Consider the following 18,364-nt stretch of genomic DNA (forward strand, 5'->3'; position numbering starts at 1 on the left):
CCTTTGGGAGCCTGGCAGCTGGTCAAGATTGTAGGTACTCGGTCCTGGCCACCCACCATGTGATACAACAGTTGGCATTCATAGTTAGATAAGCAAAACAGTGTTTGACTAAGAGACGTGATACTACCCATTCCCAGGTATGATCGGATTCTCCCTGTAAATCACGCCACACTAGGTGAGCCATTTTGTACTTACAGAGAGACCGTCACTCCTCTGGTTTCAATTCTTTGTCCTTGGTCAGTACTAGAGTCACTCTCAGAAATGGACCCATGAGGAAAGCTGCTGCTCGTCTTCCAGAAAATCTCTGTTGACAACTTTGTCTACTAGATAATGGTCCACACAGTAAATCCCTTTCAGAATTTGCTGCTGGGAAAATTCTCTCCTTCTCAATGGGGATTCTGGAACACATGGTGTCTCCACTCTTATTCTTAAGCTCAGGCACTGTAAGTACATTTGTCTCCGTCTATTTCCAGTGTCCTCCGTAAGATTTTGGGTCTTTCCTTTTGACTGTTTAAAATATAGTTAATATTTTTAACAAAAAACTTCCATAAATCTTGTTTGCATAAGAGGAATAGGCTGAGTATAATGAAAACATCGTTCTGGTTTGATGAATAATTCAACTACTCCGGAGCTCCGTGAAGGCAGGAGGTGTTGGGTGTGGGTGTGCCCGTGTGCATGGGGAGGGTGTTGGCTACCCTCCGCTGCGCTCTTCAGACACCAAGCCTCCTCCCGAGCCCTGGGATCCTACTCCTGGGGCACAGCAGTGGCGCATGGGAGTGTCTTTTGTGGCCCCACTCCCCCTCTCAAATTGAGGTTGAAAGCAAGCCACTCCCTGTGGGAACTGGAATGCTCAGCAGAATTCTCAATGCTGAGATCTCATTACAGTGAGACATCACATCATCATTTCCCTGCCTGCAAAGCCTGGAGACTTTCGGAGTCGGAGGCTGTAGGGTGTTCATGGGGAGTGGTCAAACTGGGATACTTTGGAGAATGAAAGAGGCACAATTAATGTTATAATGTGCAAAGCATGATGTGTCCTTTAGGGCCGGCCATTGTCCCGGTTGCCTGGGTATTATGGTCTCTGAGTCTGACCCTCCTTCAGTTAGGGACCTGTGGGTCTCCCGGTCTTCCCCAGAAATAGCTCCAGTTCTTTGGGGACTTCATCTAGCTGTCCGGAGGCCACCTGTATTTTTTCCCACTCACTCCCAGGAGGCATAAGGCGCATTGTGCAAATTCAACACAAATGTAGGAAGTACAAGTCCCTCTCTTTGTTCATGTGTACGGAGATAACTTTAGGGACCTCTCCTCCCTCACCTCTTCTTATTTCTTTTATCTCTAGTGGTCTCCGTACCTCCTTATTTTTGTCTCCTCCCCTTCAGAGTGGAGGGAGAGGTAGGGGTGGGGCTACAGATAGCCCAAACCTTGCTGGAGTGGGTGTGGAGTGGAAGTGAGCATGGATTAGGCCCAGGTTTGGGTAGATCTAGAGGTGGGAGGAAGCAGCCTTTTATCTGGAATCCATCACATTGCAGGGAGCAGTCTATTTTGGAGAATACCTCCTGCCGGGGCCCAGGCCCCTTGGTTGAGGCTGTGATATGCTGTCCATAACCACTGTTTCTCCAGGGGCCACAGAAGGGGGTCCCCCCGGATGGGGGAGAGGAGAGAAAGGAGGAGTGGAAAAGGCATCTCAGTTCTGAAGAAGGGGCTCCTGGGTGCAGCATCAGACAGGGTGCAAAGCCAGACCTGGGACCAGCCTGGGCCCTGTGAAGGAGGCCTCTACAGCCGCATCAGGATCTCTGGAAGCATGACTGGCTCAGGGTTTCTCACATTTGTTTTTCTCTTGGCCTTTAGTAAACTCCCTTTTGAGTATGTTGGCTTGTCCCAGCTGAGAGGCAGCTGTGGAAAGAGAAAACTGAACTTGGAGACAGAAGACCTGGGTTAGAATTGTAACCCTACCACTTTCTTGAGCAAATCAGTTCACCCTTGCTTTCTTCATCTGTAAGACAGAAGCAATAATGGTACGCAGAAACTGGGTTCGCCTCCTGGTGGGTGTCGAGCCAAAAGATGTACCCAAGCCAAAGAGCAGGAGAGGAGAAGGATTTACTACTCGCAGCAGGTAAGGAGAACACTGGGATCTTTCCCAAAGCAGTGTCTCCCCAAACAGCAAAACTGGGGGCGTTTTAAGCTAAGTGTAGATGTATATTCATAAAGGGGCCTGGGCGGTCTACGGAGTCCAAGCTTTAGTTGATTGGAGTCATGAGGGTCAGAAAAGGTCAACATCATCATCCCTTAGGTTCCAGTTGATCTGGTGGTTGAACCCTTCAGGCTAATGTTTACCGTGGTAGCAGAACCGGGAGCCTTGAGAGCCCATATTACCTTTGCTAATTTTACTTCTCTTGCCTGATAACAGTTGTTTGTTTCTGCATTCTTTTGTTCCCTTAGGGTCGTTAGTTTTTAACGATCAAGGGCCAGCATTGTGGCCAGGCATAGATCACAAAATGACTTAGGCCCAAAATGGCTTCTTTTATGTCCAGAAAGCCAGGCTTGCTTGGTTTTCTTTCTCCGGGGATCCCCTACCTTACCTGCTTATAGTAACATCCATCACAGTGTCATAGAAAGCACTGGTTTAGGAATTCGATGGGCAGATACCTCACACAGGGCAGGTTCCCAGCCAAGACATCTTTAGTTGATTTGAGTCGCTCCTAGAGGGATAAGAGATGGGGGTCTGAGCTTTGTCTGCCCTTGGCTTAGAATTCTAAAAAGGAAACAGGGAGCCCCATGGCCTGGATGGTGATGGTGGCTGGAATCATAAGGGGACCATCTCTGAAGGTATGACTTGAGGGTGGGCTACCCCAGGATCAGACACTGCATGGGGACTTCCCTCTAAGTGGGAACCGTGTGGCCTACCTCCACCATCTTGTTGGGGAGCCCACACCTCACAGTGTAACACTGAGGGCCTTGGCCAAGCAATGAGGAGGGGGTTAGTGTCCTGGAGCCTCCGTTCCAGGTCCTGGACCTGCCATCCCCAGAATCGGATTGCGGTCTGGCCCTGTGTGCTGTGTGTGTCTCTCCTCCAGGAGCCACATCCCACCCTCAGGAGCCAGAAGGAGGGGAGGAAGTTTGTCAAAGTTCAACACACTTAGAAATGTTGACTAGGCAAGTCTCCCATTAGGGGAATAAATTTCTGTGTCTTAAAGAAAAGGCTTCAAATGCTATATCTGATTTTGAGAAACATTCCTACCTAGCCAAGACACCCAGAATGTAGCTGGACCCGAATGAAATGTGGTCAGTGGGTCACAAGACAGAGGACCGACCCATCTTTCTATCCTACGACAATCTCCCAAACCAGAGTCACCGTCACAGCCACTGCCCAATTCCCTGCATTTGTGCAAAAGCCTCTACTAAAACCCTCATGCCTGCCAGCACCACCCACCCCAGCCGTCCCCAGAACACCATCCCCATGTGCCCAAACCACCAAAACCATCTGAGTTAACTCAAAGGCTGCAACGGTGTACTAGGTTACATGTGAGATATTCCAAGGTCCCCACACTGCAGTGGGGGAGAGGAGGGGGTAAAGCAAAAGTCTAAACATGTGTGGAAGGACCACCATGAAAGAGCTCTCATGCAGTGGACACTGGTGTGCTCACACAGAGGAAAGTGAGCAGTGGGACTGGCCTGGGGGGCCACCAGGTCCTTCTGTTAGTAAGTCCACGTTACCTAATGGCACCTTGGGACTCTGAGCAATCGGGTGACACTGTTGGAGAAACCCAAAGAAAGGCCCTTAGGACCTTGTCATATTGTGGAAGAGATGGAGTGGACACCCATGTAGTTAACAGAGCCAAGGCAAGGACCACTGTGGGAGAGGGTTGGGGTGTTTGGAGGTAGTGGATAGAGACCGGTGAGGTTGGCTAGAGAAGCATTTCGAGAAGTGTAGGCTCTTAAGCAACAATTTGAGGAAGAAGGAACATGACATGTTGAAGAGGGGAAGGCAACTTATAAAAAGCGGAAGCCAGCAGTTTTGTGGAAATTGCAGCAGTAACAGTATTTGTACCAGTGTGTACATTATCCACAAGCACTTGCATCTCACATTGTCTCAGCTCATCCTCCCAACAGCCCTGTGAGGGGAGCATCCTTGTCATCACATCCAGGTGAGAGAGGCCTTGAAGATAGATGGAACTTCTAGAGGAGGAGACATGGGGGAAGGGCCTCCAGGCAGAGGGAACTACATGAGCAAAGGCATAGAGATGGGGAAGGACTGACTGTGTGGATGGAGAGATTAGTGCAGGGTTTCCACATGCAGAGTGAAGTCTGAGAACTATTCCTCAGTTGATGGACCATTCATCATTTTTGGCCGTTATGAATGATGCTGCTATGAACACTTGTGTACACATCATGGTGTGAACATATGTTTTCATTGCTCTTGGGTATACACCTAGGAGTGGAACCGCTGGATCACGTGCTAATTCTATGATTAACCATTTGAGGAACTGCTAGAGGGTTTCCAAAGCAGCTGCACCATTTTACATTTTCTACAGGATTTCTTGCCCTCCAGCTTCTAATTGGATTTGACCAATGGGAGGCACATTACATTACAGACATCAGAGGGAGATCAGAGTGAGGATGGGGTATTTATTTTCTGCAGGATTGCCATAAACCAGCTGCATCTCACTACTGAAGGCCAGAGTTCTTGTCAGTGATCCACCAAGAGTCACTGGTGGGTCTCCACCAAACTAAGGGCTCCAGGCTCCTCTACTGATGTCTCTGTCCCTTGGCTTTTTTAAAAATTGTGGTAAAATATACACAGTATAAAGCTTACCGTTTTTTTTTTTTTTTTTTTTTTTGGCCACACCGTGCAGCTCGCAGGATCTTAGTTCCCCGACCAGGGATCCAACCTGGGCCCCCTGCAGTGCAAGCAAGGAGTCCTAACCACTGGACCGCCAGGGAATTTCCCACATTTTAATCATTTTTAAGTGTACAGTTGAGTGGCATTAAGTGCGTTCACTTTGTTGTGTAGCCATCACCCTCATCCATCTCCAGAGCTTTTCCATCTATCTGAACTGAAACTCCACACGGGTTAATCGATGCCCCTCTCCTTCTCAGCCTTGAGTGGGCAGGACGCCCCCGCGTGGCTACCCTGGAGCACTGCACTGTGCCTTGTGGTTCCACTACCTCCTGCCCACACACCTTTGTAAATCTCTCTTAAACTATCTTCAATTTACTCAACTTGAGTGAACCATTTATCTCCCGCCACACCTGGTACAACAACTCTCTGAGGCAGTGCCTAAAATTATCATCACCATTGTACAAATGAGAAAAACCAAGGCAGGGGGAGGCTGAATAACTTACCCAAGGTCCTCACCTAGTAAGGGGAGAACTAGGATTTCGACTCAGCAATCTGGCTCCAGGTCAGCTGAGATAAAAGCAAAGGCTACAGAAAGTGACAACTGACAAACACGGGGATCCCGGGCAGGTGAAGAGTTCAAGCTGACCAGAGACTGGAGCAGGGGTGGGGGTGACTGGGAGGCTGGAGAGGCCTCCAGAGACACTGTTTAGCACCTGGGCAGAGGGGAGCAGGAAAGATGAGCGCAGTCTGCATCATGCTGAGCCAGAATAGCGTATCCCGAGGGGAGACACCGCCGCTGCCAGTGGCTGCCCCGTCCCTCGCCGAGCTAACCCAGGCGGTCGGCTGAGACTCGCAGGAAGAGGCCGAGAGGACCTTGACTGGGGTTGAGCTCCATGGGCCAGAGGTGAGGCTGCTCTGGGAATGAAGGTGTCCCAACCTGTCCCAGGCTGGGGCCCTGTGGCCCTGCTGAGTAGCCAGGCCTGGGTGTGACTAGCGTGACCAAGTGGATTTACTCCATTGTGAGAAGACTCCTGGGATTGCCTCCCAACGTGACACTGCCTGATTGTGCTGGGATAACAGCGGAGGTCAGACGGCGCTGGAGAGGAGGGTGGCCGGACAGAGCTAAAGAGAAGGCTGGAGCGCACTGGCAGCCCAGGGCTGGAGGCAAAGGGGTGAGGGACGTGCAGGCCCAAGATGTTCTCCCTGCTCAGCGGGCTGGCTTTGCTGGCTGTCTCCTTCCTGCTCCTGAAACTTGGCACCATCTACTGGGAAAGGAGCCACCTTCCTCCTGGTCCTTTCCCCTTCCCCATCCTTGGAAACCTATGGCAACTAAGCTTTCAGCTGCACCCAGAGACACTTCTCCAGGTAGGGAATCCGTCCTGAGTTGGAGGCCCTCCGGAGAGGGGGGCACATGGACCCTCCCCCTCAGCCCAGGGACACTAGAAGCAAGGAACTGGGCTCAGACACGCCTGGGGAGGTGAATCCTGCACCTGCCACTCACTTGCTCTATGACCTCGAGCCTCAGTTTCCTCATCTGTCAAATGCAGGGTTGTTGGGGGATTGCAAACATTGAATGTAAAAACTTTGCACAGGGATGTCCCTGGCGGTCCAGTGGCTAAGGCTTCACGCTCCCAATGCAGGGGACGTGGGTTCGATCCCTGGTCAGGGAACTAGATCCCACATGCGGCAACTAAGAGTTCACATGCCACAACTGAGACCTGGAGCAACCAAATAAATAAATAAATAAATATTTAAAAGAAAAAAAAAAAAAACTTTGCACAGAGGTCACCCAAGAGGTTTCTGCGGCAGAGCTCCACTGCCAATGTAATGAGGTGGAGAAAACTCTTTTAACAGGACTCTGCTCCAGGAGGGCACTGTTTGTGGCTGGAAGGAATTTTCTGAAAAGCCACTTGAGATGGGAACTGGGGAGAATGGGACCCCCGAGGGCATACTCAGGTAGCACTGCTACACCAAGCCCCCTTCTAGGGTGGGTGGATCCCACCAGCGGGAGGGTTTTGTTGCCCTGAGTGGGGGGTTTGAAATCCGGGCCAGAGCTGACTTATTGCTGAGAACTGGAGGAGACAATTCCCCTCCCCATGACAATGCTCAGCTGTCATCAATGTTGACTAAGTATTTTATAAAATTCTGGTTGAAGATTCTAGATGACCATGATCCCCAGGCTCCTCATGTAGTAGGAAAAGCACTGCACTGAGGGTCGGGAGACCTGGGTACGAAGCCCTGGTCTTTTGCTTTCTTTTTTGGCCTCCATTTTCTTTCTTTGTTTTTCTTTTTCTTTTTCTTTTTTTGGCCACACCGTGAAGCCTATGGGATCTTCATTCCCCGACCAGGGATTGAACCCACGCCCCTGGCAGTGAGAGTGTCAAGTCCTAACCACTGGACCACCAGGGAATTCCCTGGCCTCCATTTTCATAAACTAGAGATTATGATACCTACCTTGCACACTTATACTGAAAGTGCACTCAAGTAATATATGTAAAGGCCACACTGGACACTGAGCCCTGAAGAAAGTATAGTTATAATTGACTATCATCTGTAAAATGGGTAGAGCATACCCACCTCCCAGGATCCTTGGGGTCCAAACCAGACGCCGTATGTGTAAGTGTTGGGCCCTGACTATTCTAGGTGCTCAGGGAGCCTGTGATGTGACCCCAGCTGGCACTAGTTCTGGCTGTGGGAACCCAGGGTTTGGCTTGTCTGACGAACGGGGTGGCGGGTGCTCTGAGAAGGTGCACCCGAGGTAAGTGTTGGGTGCGAGAAGGTGGAGATTCATGCCAAGAGGAAGGTTCCCGGGAATGGGGCCAACTGAGCTTTCTCTGCAGCCCTGGGACCCTGTCTCTCCGCAGCTGGCCCAGGCTCACGGCAACGTGTTCACCACGTGGGTGGGCCCGACGCCCGTGGTGGTGCTGAGTGGCTTCTGGGTGGTGAAGGAAGCCCTGGTCTCCAACTCGGAGCAGTTCTCAGGCCAGCCCCTCACCCCGCTCTTCCGGGACGTGTTTGGAGAAAGAGGCAAGGCTGCCCTCTCTGCTGGGAACGGGGTGGCTGGATGGTGACTGCACCCAGGAGTCCCCTGGGGTGACCCAGAACTGTTAACAGGGAGGAATCTGCCAGGAGGACTCGGGTCTCCTCAAACACCGCTGTGCGAGGGGAGGGGGCAGCATGGGAAGGAACCAGCTCTGGAGGGTCAAAAAGACCTGAGTCAAGTCTCCGCTGTGCCCCTGCCAGCTGTGTGACCGGGCGAGGCAGCCTCCCTCTCCGTCCCTCAGTGTGCCCGTCTGTTAGATGGGGATAGTGGCTGCTCTCGCCTCCTCGGGATGTGGGGGAGATTAAGTGAGCCCTACAGCCAAGAGTGCCCAGGACAGCGCCTGGCTCAGCAAATGCCCTTCCCCCCGCCTCCTCCCCTCCAGGCTCCGTCCTCCCTTCCCTTCTTTATCTCCTCCTCCATTTCTTGTAGGGACTCTTAAAGGCAAAATCAGATTGGCAGCTTGGGAGGAGGGCATAGCTGAGCTCACCTTGATGGTACCAGGCCCACGGACCACATGACCGCCAAATGCCCCTCGGTCAGAGCACCAGCCGCGAGCTGATTGGGAAGGCTGCCCAGGGGTCTGCTCTCCCTGCCTGAGTGAGAGCCAGGTGGCCCTGGCCTGGGAGGCTGGAATGGGCTGCTGACTGTCCCCCAATCCGGGCCCAGGGGTCATCTGCAGCAATGGGCACACGTGGAGGCAGCAGAGACGCTTCTGCCTGGCAACGCTTCGGGAGCTAGGCCTAGGCAAGCTGGCACTGGAGCTGCAGTTGCAGGGAGAGGCGGCAGAGCTGGCAGAGGGCTTCCACCAGGAGCAGGGTAAGGAGCGGCTGGGGCAAGACCACCCTAATCCCTCCACAACAAACAAGCACACTCCTGCAAGGAGGCTGAGCCCTCGGGGGTGTGTGTGTGTGTGTGTGTGTGTGTGTGTAAAGGGATGGACCCTTTGCGGGTCCAGTAGGGGATTTGTGCTACATCAATAAATCAGGAGTTTCTGTAAGGTGGGCAAGTGGGCAGACAGAGGCCCAGGAACGTCCAGTCCATTGAGAAGCCTGAAGCCCTTCTCTACAGATGGGGAAATGTCCTCCCTCAACATCTTGAGCCTTTTATACCACAGACCCTTTGCACATGCTGTTCCCCCTCTGGAATGTCCTAATCCACCCCCCTTTCCTCCCTGTGAGAAACCACTGCTCCTTTCAGACCTGGCTGACATCACCTGCCTAAGAAGCCCTCCCCAAATCCCAGGCACAGCTGGTCCCTGCATCCTTTGTTCCCAGCTGGGACATACCTGCCCCACGTTCTAGTGTGTTTAAATGGGTCTGTCTCCCACACCTCTCCCTGCAAACCCAGCGCCTGTCACCAAGCCTGGCTCATAGAAGTTGCTCCGTAAGCATTTGCTGAGTGAATGACTGAAGACTGGGAATGAATGAGTGATGCAATGAGTGACCTTATACAGACTGGATGAACACTCAGGGCAGTGCTCTTTTTGCCTCCTCGCCCTGAACCCTGCCCCTCTGTTCTCAGGTAGACCCTTCGACCCTCGGGTACACATTGTCACGTCCACGGCCAGAGTCATTGGGACCCTCGTGTTTGGCTGCCGCTTCCTCTTGGAGGATCCCTTCTTCCAGGAACTGATTCAAGCCATCGACTTTGGCCTGGCCTTTGTCAGCACCATTTGGTGCAGGGTAAGCTGGCCCTCGGGGAGGCAGGTGTGCCGACCATTGGACAGCTGGGGGCCCAGGGTAGGCAGGGGCCTCAGCCAGGGCATAGCAGGGAGGGTGTCAGGTAGGCAGGAGGAAGGCCATGGGGCCTGATTCTGGGTTCCTCAGGCAGCCTCTGCTCAGCAAAATGACGATTCACAGCATCAATGTTCCTTTATTGTGGTTGAGCATGGAAGTGTGGGCAGGGAGTAAGAGACAGGTTAAACCCCCTTAAATACAGCTGTCTGGGCCTGCGACATCCTAGCTGAGCCCTGGGTCCAGTCTCTGCTACTACTGCCTTCATTACTGTCTAGATTACTTTGGGAGTGTGGAGAGTTTCCAGATGACGAGCGGTCCTGGGATGCCCATGTCAGAGGTTCCAGACCACTTTGGTGCCCCCAGCACCATTCTGAGCTGCCCTGGCTCAGGGTCAGCACCTGAGCAGCCCCTGGGCAGGCCTCTTCCCCCACAGCTGTAGGATCGGTTCCCCTGGGCCTTCCACCGCCTCCCAGGCCCCCACCAGGAGATGTTTAGGTACCAGAAGGCTGTGCAAGGCTATATCTGCCGGGAGATCAGCAGACACAAACTCAGGACACCTGAGGCCCCCAAGGAGTTCATCAGCTGCTACCTGGCCCAGATCACTAAGGTGGGCCTGAAACAGCTGCAGACGGAGGGAGGGAGGGACGGAGGGGGCTGTCTTCCCGGCTGCATCTCATTTCAAGGCCACGGCCTCAGTTCCTCATCCTGACCTCAGTTTTTCAGAACACGCTGAAGCAGCAGCCGTTTGGGTTTTTCCCTCCCTATCTTTACCCAGGCCGGCGCTGGCTCCTGCAGACATGGATAGGGTGGGAAGCAGGGGACCTGGCTGATGTCAGGGCAGTTTTCCCCTCAAAAGTCAGTGCAGTCCTGGGACTCAGGCCCTTCTGACCCCAGAGGAGTTCTGGTCCCACAAGTTTAGGGACAGGCCAGGCCTCAGTCAGGGAGATGCCAGGGCTCTGTGAGAGGAGAGCTTCAGACTCAGAGCTGCTCTCCCCACCACTCATCCCCCACCCACCAGGCCACGGACGACCCTGTCTCTACATTCAATGAAGAAAACCTGATCCAGGTAGTGGTCGACCTGTTTCTGGGAGGCACCGACACCACGGCCACTACCCTGTGCTGGGCACTCATCTACGTGGTCCAGCATGGAGCCATCCGGGGTAAGGGGGCCATGGTTACACCCTGCTGACTGCCCCATGCCCATTACCCCTGCTGTGGGCTTCTGGGCTGAAGGAACCTGTCCCCATCACTGTCTTTGGTCTGTGGCCCCAGGGGTGGGTCCTGCTCTCACTGCTGTGGTGTAGGAGGTGTTCATGGCTTTGAATCAGATGGAGGGGCTGGGGGGTGGGGACTTCTAGTCCCACCCTGCTACTGACTGAGTGATCCTGGGTAAGTAATTCAACCACTTAGGAACAGTGTGAAATGAGGCAACATTATTTCACCCATTCAGTAATGATCCAGCACCTACTAAGTGCCAGGCCCTGTGTCAATGTCCACCAAGATCACAAAGGAAAGAAAGGCGGCTAGAGTTCTCTCAGGGACAAACTGGCCATGACCTGAGTTCAGATCCTGGTTCCACTAGTTTTGTGGCCTTCAGAAAAGTACCGGTCCTGTCACAGCCTCAGTTTTCTTGTCTGTAAAGTGGAGACAACAGTTCCTACCCCATAGGACTCTTTGTATATAGAACACTTGGCACACAGTGGGTGCTGAAATCTGGGTCCTAGCCCTTCCCTCAAGTTCCCCTCGGAGGAGCAAATCCTGCAAAATCTTGTTCACAAGCTCTGCCTCAGAGAGGGACTGCCACTGTTGGGACCAGGGGTGGCTGAGTGGGGTAGGGCAACCTAGGGGCGATGAACCTTGGCGACTGTCTCTGGGTGGGGACGAGGACGGTAGGGCGTGGTGGGGAGGTCGGGCTGCAGCCCTTCCCGGGACCCACGCAGAGCCGCCTGCAGAGAGGGTGCAGCGGGAACTGGATGCGGTGCTGGGCACCTCCCAGGCCATCCGCTACTAGGACCGCGAGCTACTGCCCTATACCCGCACCGTCCGTGAGGTGCAGCGCCTCAGCCGCGTCGTGACCACAGATGCCGTGCGCCAGTGCGTGACCTCCACCCATGTGCACGGCCACCCCGTGCCCAAGGTAGGTGGCCCCAGTGTGACCTCATGCTCGATCCAGTGCCTGCAGAAAGCACCCTTCGCTGGGCTGCCTGCCCAGCACAGCCACCTGCTACAGCTTCTGCCTGTCTGCCAACTCAGTCAATCATGCATCCATCCATCCCTTCATCTCTATCCATGGCATTCCGGATGGAGAGTTATGATTGCGAAAGAATACACTCAATTAGGGATATTTTTAAATGTTCTGTGTTGTTCAGAAGTAACCCCTGCAGACATTTTAATGCACCTCTTTCCAGTCTTTTTTGTCCACATATATTTTACGTAGCTGTGATTATGCTGAATGTATAACTCTGAATCCTTCATTTCACTTAACATATCATTCTGATTCTTCTACATTACTGGTTCCCAAACTTCTAGGTACACCAGAATCACATGCAGGGCTTGCTAAAATGTATGTTGCTGGGAGCCATTCCCAGAATATTGGAGGTGAGGCCTGAGAATCTGCCTTTCTGACAGGTTCCCAAGTGGTGTGGATGCGTTGGGCCCCAGGACCACATTTTGAAAACCACTGTTCCACGTCACTCTAAATGGCTGCATAATGTTCCACCAGATGGATGTTTTCTAATTCTTAACCCTTATTGGTGAACTTTTAGCCTATTTGCCATTTATGTGCCTTAGGCTTGGTCTGCATTTTGTGTTATATCCTTAGAACTGATTTCTAGTAGAAACGCCTTTCTCATTTCTTTCATTTTATAACTAGGTTAAGAGAACAAGTACTGAATAAGGAGAGATAGAGGAATAAAGTTAAATCAAACTGTTTAGGTCAAGAACAGCCACTGTATATGTACATAAAACTTGAGTCTGAGCTTCCCTGGATCAAGTCAAAAAAGGAAATCCCGATTAGGTATGACTCGCATTATGTCATAAAAGGAGGCATGCCTGAATCAGGAAAACTGGCTTATCACCCTTCGAGAAGTTATTATGAAGATCATCAATCAGAATACTTTTTTGAGGGCCCGTGGACGATGTATTGGGTGGTGCCTTCAGTAGGAGTTTAAAGACACAGAAATATTCTTTCATATGGTAGCTTCTTCTTATCTTCAACCCTTTTTTTTTTTTTTTTTTTTTTTTTTGCGGTACCCGGGCCTCTCCCCGCTGTGGCCTCTCCCGTTGTGGAGCACAGGCTCCGGACGCGCAGGCTCAGCGGCCATGGCTCACGGGCCCAGCTGCCCTACGGCATGTGGGATCTTCCCGGACCAGGGCACGAACCCGCATCCCCTGCATCGGCAGGCGGACTCCCAACCACTGCGCCACCAGGGAAGCCCTCTTCAACCCATTTTAAACGATGAAAGTTTAACATGAACACATTTCTGCATGGAGTTAAAAAATAGAGTTCAGGTTTGTAGCTCTCTGGTGATTCAGCTTGAAACAGGTTTCTGTGCAGGTTTCTGACATGAACTGGATCATAACATCATAATTCCTGCTCTTTTCCAAGCCTTACTGTGTGCTAAGGGCTTTGAGTCCACTACAGCACTCAGTCCTCACAATGACTGACTGTCATGCAGATCCTAGATAAGAGATATTTATTGAATCAGTTGTCTATCTCTCTTGCTATGTAATAAATTACCCCCAAACTTAGCAACTTACAAAAACAGCACTTCTGTGGGCTGGGGATCTGGGTTTCTGTGGGTCAGGGATGTAGGTGCAGCTTAGCTGGATGCCTCTGATTCAAGGTCTCTCATGATGTTATGATGAAGTTGTTGGCTGGGGCTGCAGTCTTATCTGAAGGCTCCATGGGGAGGTTCCACTGTCAGAGCACTTGCATTGCTTTCTTCAGGATTCAGTTTCTCCTGGGCTGTTGGCTGGAGGCCACCCTCAGTTCCTTAACATTGGGCCTCTACATAGGGCAGCTCAAAACATAGCGGCGGACCTTCACTAGAGAGAGCAAGTGAGAAGACAGAAGCTACCGTCTTTTTGTATCCTAATCTCAGATGTGGTATCCCATCACTTTTGCCATATTCTATTTGCTAGAAGTGAGTCACTAGAGCCAGCCCACCGTCAAGGGGAGATGGTTGTACGGGGAGTGAATGCCAGGCATCATGAATCATTTTGGGAGTGGGGTGTCATTTTAAAGGAAATGTAGCACAGGTGTGTAGGTGGCAAGGTTGCCATTTTAATGAAGATGAAACAGAGTCACTCATCTTGGTGCCCTATGCACAGAGGTGCGCTGTGTTAAGACTTTGCTCAGGAAGGGACTTTGGCTCAGCACTGATGCTCCAGCCTGTCCCTGGAGGAAGCCTCAATGGTACAAGGTGGTACACCGTGAAAACAATGGGGATAGAAGGTATGGGGGCCCAATTTTTTCCATCATGAGAATCTTTGTTCAACTTTTACAACCATGGTTCAGGGAAGACTTGACAGGAAGGGCCCTGCCAGGATGTGATTATTAAATTCTTATTAATTTGATCAGACTTGAGATTCCTGACTCCATGCATTTTTTTCTTCATAATAACCCTGTCCTTTAGATGCTGTTGCTACTGTTAATCTTTTTTTTTTTTAACAGATAGCTTAAGAGAGCTCAAGTAACGCCGCAAACACACAGTTAGTAAGGTACTTAACTGAGTTTCGAATTCATGTCCCTCTGATTCCAAATATTTTGCTCTACCATACTCCCTGCCGTTCATATTGCTCTAGAAATGCCTCTTTAGGAAGTTAAGTGAATCAGCATGTTGGAAGGAGGTGTTTTGCATTGTCTATTGGTCTGCCAGATTGGCTAATACTGAACAGTCCTTGACAGTATTTGGCCATCAAGTTCAGAGGTTAGACAAATGTCTCCTTAATTGTGAGGATAGGACCATGTCATCAACTCATTTTGCTGTTATCCTGGTAGAAGCCCCCAGGCCCTGGTTGTCCAAGAGTTGTTCCAAGGTCAAGTTAAAAAGGAGGGAACTAAGGTTCAGCTCTGCTTCATGTCGTTTGGGATTAGAAATTTCCTTATTAATAGCCCATTCCTGCCAATTTGATTCTAGGAGGTGTTCTGTGATAAGAGCTCCAGGGAGCCATTAACAGCCTGGAATCAATACTGAGCTTTTCCAACTTGGGCGAGAGATGTCTCCTGAAAGTAGAATCAAAGCTTGACAGTAGATCAGTAAATGTTACAGATATTCCTAAACGGTTCAGTCGAGTGACAGCGACAACAGCAATGGTCCCTAATACAGAGGTGGCGCTTCAAGCCTGTCTCTCTTCAGACATTCTATTTGGTTGTAAGCTCCAAGCTGCCATTTACTGGGAAGAAGTTGGGATAGAATCCCCAGGAGGTATCCAGCAGGCAGATGGCTCTATAATTTGTAGGAGAAGGAGGGTTGCCCATGTTGTGTGCTGGGTAGGCTATGGTCTGAGCCTGTCCCACAAATTAATATAAGTTAATCACTTTGCAAGGAGTCCAGAACATTACCCAGAACAGGATAGAAATAATTCTGGAGGGAAAAGAGCATCTTGCCAGGAGCCTCTGCATCTGAAGGTGATTATTAAGAACTGTTGTAATGCAGAGGTTACTTCATCCCTGGTAGTGAAAATGGAGGGAAATTCCCAGGACTATAACTAAGAAACAAACAGCTCACTCAGGCAGCAGCGAGAACACGTGCTTCCCAATCCCTCTGATTAAAGCCACGGAGTAAAGAGGTCTGGGTGCCTGTCAGTCTGGATGGCTAAGGTCAGGCCCCTCCCTTAAGGCTTCAGTAGAGCAACTAAAAAAAAAAAAGAAAAGAAGAAGAAGAAATAAGAAAAGTGCCTTCTGAAAGTATTTACATTGTCTGAACTTCTGCATTCTTCACCGGCTTCTCTTTGGTGTGCAGGCTTCAAACTGCTGAGTTTTTAATTTCAAGATGCCTTTGTCAAAACTGAGAATCCCGTGGCCAGTTCTCTAGTCCCCACAGGGGTGACCAGTTTAATTCTCTGGTGTTGGTTAATGAGCCACAGGCTATGAGGCCTTCCTCAGAGCACCTGGAGCTGCACCTCCCAGGTCCCGGGTCCATAGCCAACCCCGTCCTGGTTCCACTTTGGCTTCCTGGTCAGCCCAGGGCCCACGTGATAAGGAGCTGAAGTCACCAACAGGAGCCTTTGGCTCCTTTCTTCTCCCATCTGTTCAGTCTGATTCTCTTTCCAGTTATTCACTTCGTTGAGGTAGAGTGAGGGCTCGGGTTAGGTTAGGGTTAGAGGTCACTCTCTCCTCTCCCTAATCCTAAGGATTGAAGTTTTCTGTCTCTTCTTCTGTCTGCCTTGTTACTCAGTCTTTCTTTCACTTTGTTTGTCTGCCATTCCATTTCTCCTCTCTCTCTCTCTTACACACACACACACACACACACACACACACACACACACACACACACACACACACACACACACACACACACACCCGCCAGTATTCATTGCCCTGTGCAGAACTTGGTCCCCTCCATTCATGCTCAATAGCCACTGGCCCTCTTCCTAGGAGGCAGAAGCTGAGTCTCTAGCCTGGGCCAGGAGTCTTTAGGATGGAGGTGGGTGCGCCTTAGCCAGGAGAGCATAATGCCCAACAACTTCACTGATGTGAAGGCCTGTCTGCTGAATCTCTTTGAGGCCCCCTGGTCCCAGGCAACTCTCCTCTGCACACCGAGTGTTCTCTGAGCTCATCTCAGCCCAGCATCAGGGCTGGGTGCTGGGCCAGCTGAGCTCCCTGAGCCATACCAGCTCCTCTCTGCAGGGCACCATCATCTTGTCCAACCTGGCCTCTGTGCTCTATGACCCTGAGTGTTGGGAGACCCCCAACAATTCAACCCTGACCACTTCCTGGACAAGGATGGAAACTTCCTGGTCAGTGAGGCCTTCCTGCCATTCTCTGCAGGTACTGGACACAGCACTGGGTCATGGGTGGTGGGTGTGACAGGACAGGCACAGGGACAGCTGCCACCCTCTGACCTTTCCTTCACACAGGGCATCGGTGTGCCTAGGGGACCCGCTGGCTTGGATGGAGCTCTTCCTGATGTTTGCCACCCTCCTCAGGACCTTTTGGTTCCAACTGCCAGAGGGGAGCCCAGAGCTCAGGCGGGAGTACGTCTTTGGGGGCACTCGGCAGCCCCGGCCCCAGAAGATCTGTGCCGTGCCCCATCTGAACTGCCCCAACCCAGGTCCTGGAGAGGAGGGCGTGTAGCCAATGGCGGGGCGCGGGGGCGGTCTGGAGACTTGTCCCCCACAAAGACCTTCCTTAGTCTCTTTCGGCTCCTGAAAAGTTGAAGAAGGACAGAGGTTCACCAACTCAGCTGCCTGTGGTTCCCCCTAACGCAGGCTCTGGTGAGTGACATTGGAGAGTAGACGTATCAAGGACTCTACAAAGGTGGCTCAGTTTGGGTAGCTCAGTTCTTAGGATTTTACAAGGTTGGTTAAGAGATTTGGCCTTGAATCACTTCACAAGATTAATCTGGGGAGTCAAGCCTCACAAGGTGGCAGCTAAAGAGGTTCAGAGGGAGAGGCGTTTGAGAAAAACTATAAATACAGTAGTGCATCCAAGTATTATCCATGCTGGCCCCTGATAGTCCAAAAACTGGGAAGCTTATTTTCTGTCCTCTCCTGCCCTCTACTGACTGGATGCGAGAAGTGCAGGTCCCTGCCGACACGGGACCGGGAAAGATCTTCCCGACTCTCTGTATCAGGCAAAGCCAGCAAATTAGGATGCCCCAAGGTTTGAAACACTGTGTCTCCAGACAAGTCTTGCTTATTAAAAAAGAATAACTTGTATTAAGAAAATTCAAATCAAAATGAGATACCACTACACACCTGTTTGAATTGCTGAAAACAAAGCCCTGAGCCCAAGTACTGGAATTCTCACACAGTGCTGATGGGAATGTAAAATGGTACAACCACACTGGAAAACAGTTTGGGAATTCCTGGTACAATTAACATTATACCATACAACCCAGCTGTCTCACTCCTGGTATTTAACTAAAAAAGATGAAACTATATGTTCACAACAAACCATACTATCTGAATTCCATTTTCTGTGATATTCGAAAAGACAAAACTATAGGACATAAAACATAACTGGTGGCAAGGTCTAGGAGTGGGGTTATGGGTTGACTATAAAGGGACACAAGGGAACTTTCTGGGATGATGGAAATGTTCTGTATCTTGATTGTGGTGATGGTTACACAACTGTATGTTTTGTCAAAAATCATTGAACTGTTACTTAAAAAGGTGAATGTTATTGTGTATAAATCATATCTCAGTAAATCTGACTTCTAAGAAAGAAATGTCTTGCCTTTCTCCTTTGATTTATTTAAAAGATGTACCTATGAATTGTAAGTAAATAGAACAAAGCACAGATGTAGAAAACAAACTTATGGTTACCAGGGGATAAGGGCAGGGGAAGGGATAAATTGGGAGATTGGGATTGACATATACACACTACTATATATAAAATAGATAACTAATAAGAACCTGCTGTATAGCACAGGGAACTCTACTCAGTACTTCGTAATGGCCTGTATGGGAAAAGAATCTAAAAAAAAAGATATATGTGTATGTATAACTGATTCGCTTTCCTATACACCTGAAACTAACACAACATTGTAAATCAACTATACTCCAATAAAAATTAAA

The 18,364-nt window shown here is 50.6% G+C and overlaps 1 protein-coding gene across 1 annotated transcript; it reads left to right on the plus strand.

Moving 5' to 3' along the window:
- Positions 1–7,653: 7,653 nt before the first annotated feature.
- Positions 7,654–12,446, plus strand: LOC115857513 (cytochrome P450 2J2-like). Its single transcript, XM_070045376.1, has 7 exons — positions 7,654–7,867; positions 8,550–8,699; positions 9,405–9,565; positions 10,059–10,226; positions 10,638–10,793; positions 11,631–11,756; positions 12,441–12,446. The coding sequence occupies exons 1-7, from the start codon at positions 7,654–7,656 to the stop codon at positions 12,444–12,446; spliced, it is 981 nt and encodes a 326-aa protein (XP_069901477.1).
- Positions 12,447–18,364: the final 5,918 nt, after the last annotated feature.

Source organism: Globicephala melas, chromosome 4, assembly GCF_963455315.2.
Source record: "Globicephala melas chromosome 4, mGloMel1.2, whole genome shotgun sequence".
NCBI lineage: Eukaryota > Metazoa > Chordata > Mammalia > Artiodactyla > Delphinidae > Globicephala > Globicephala melas.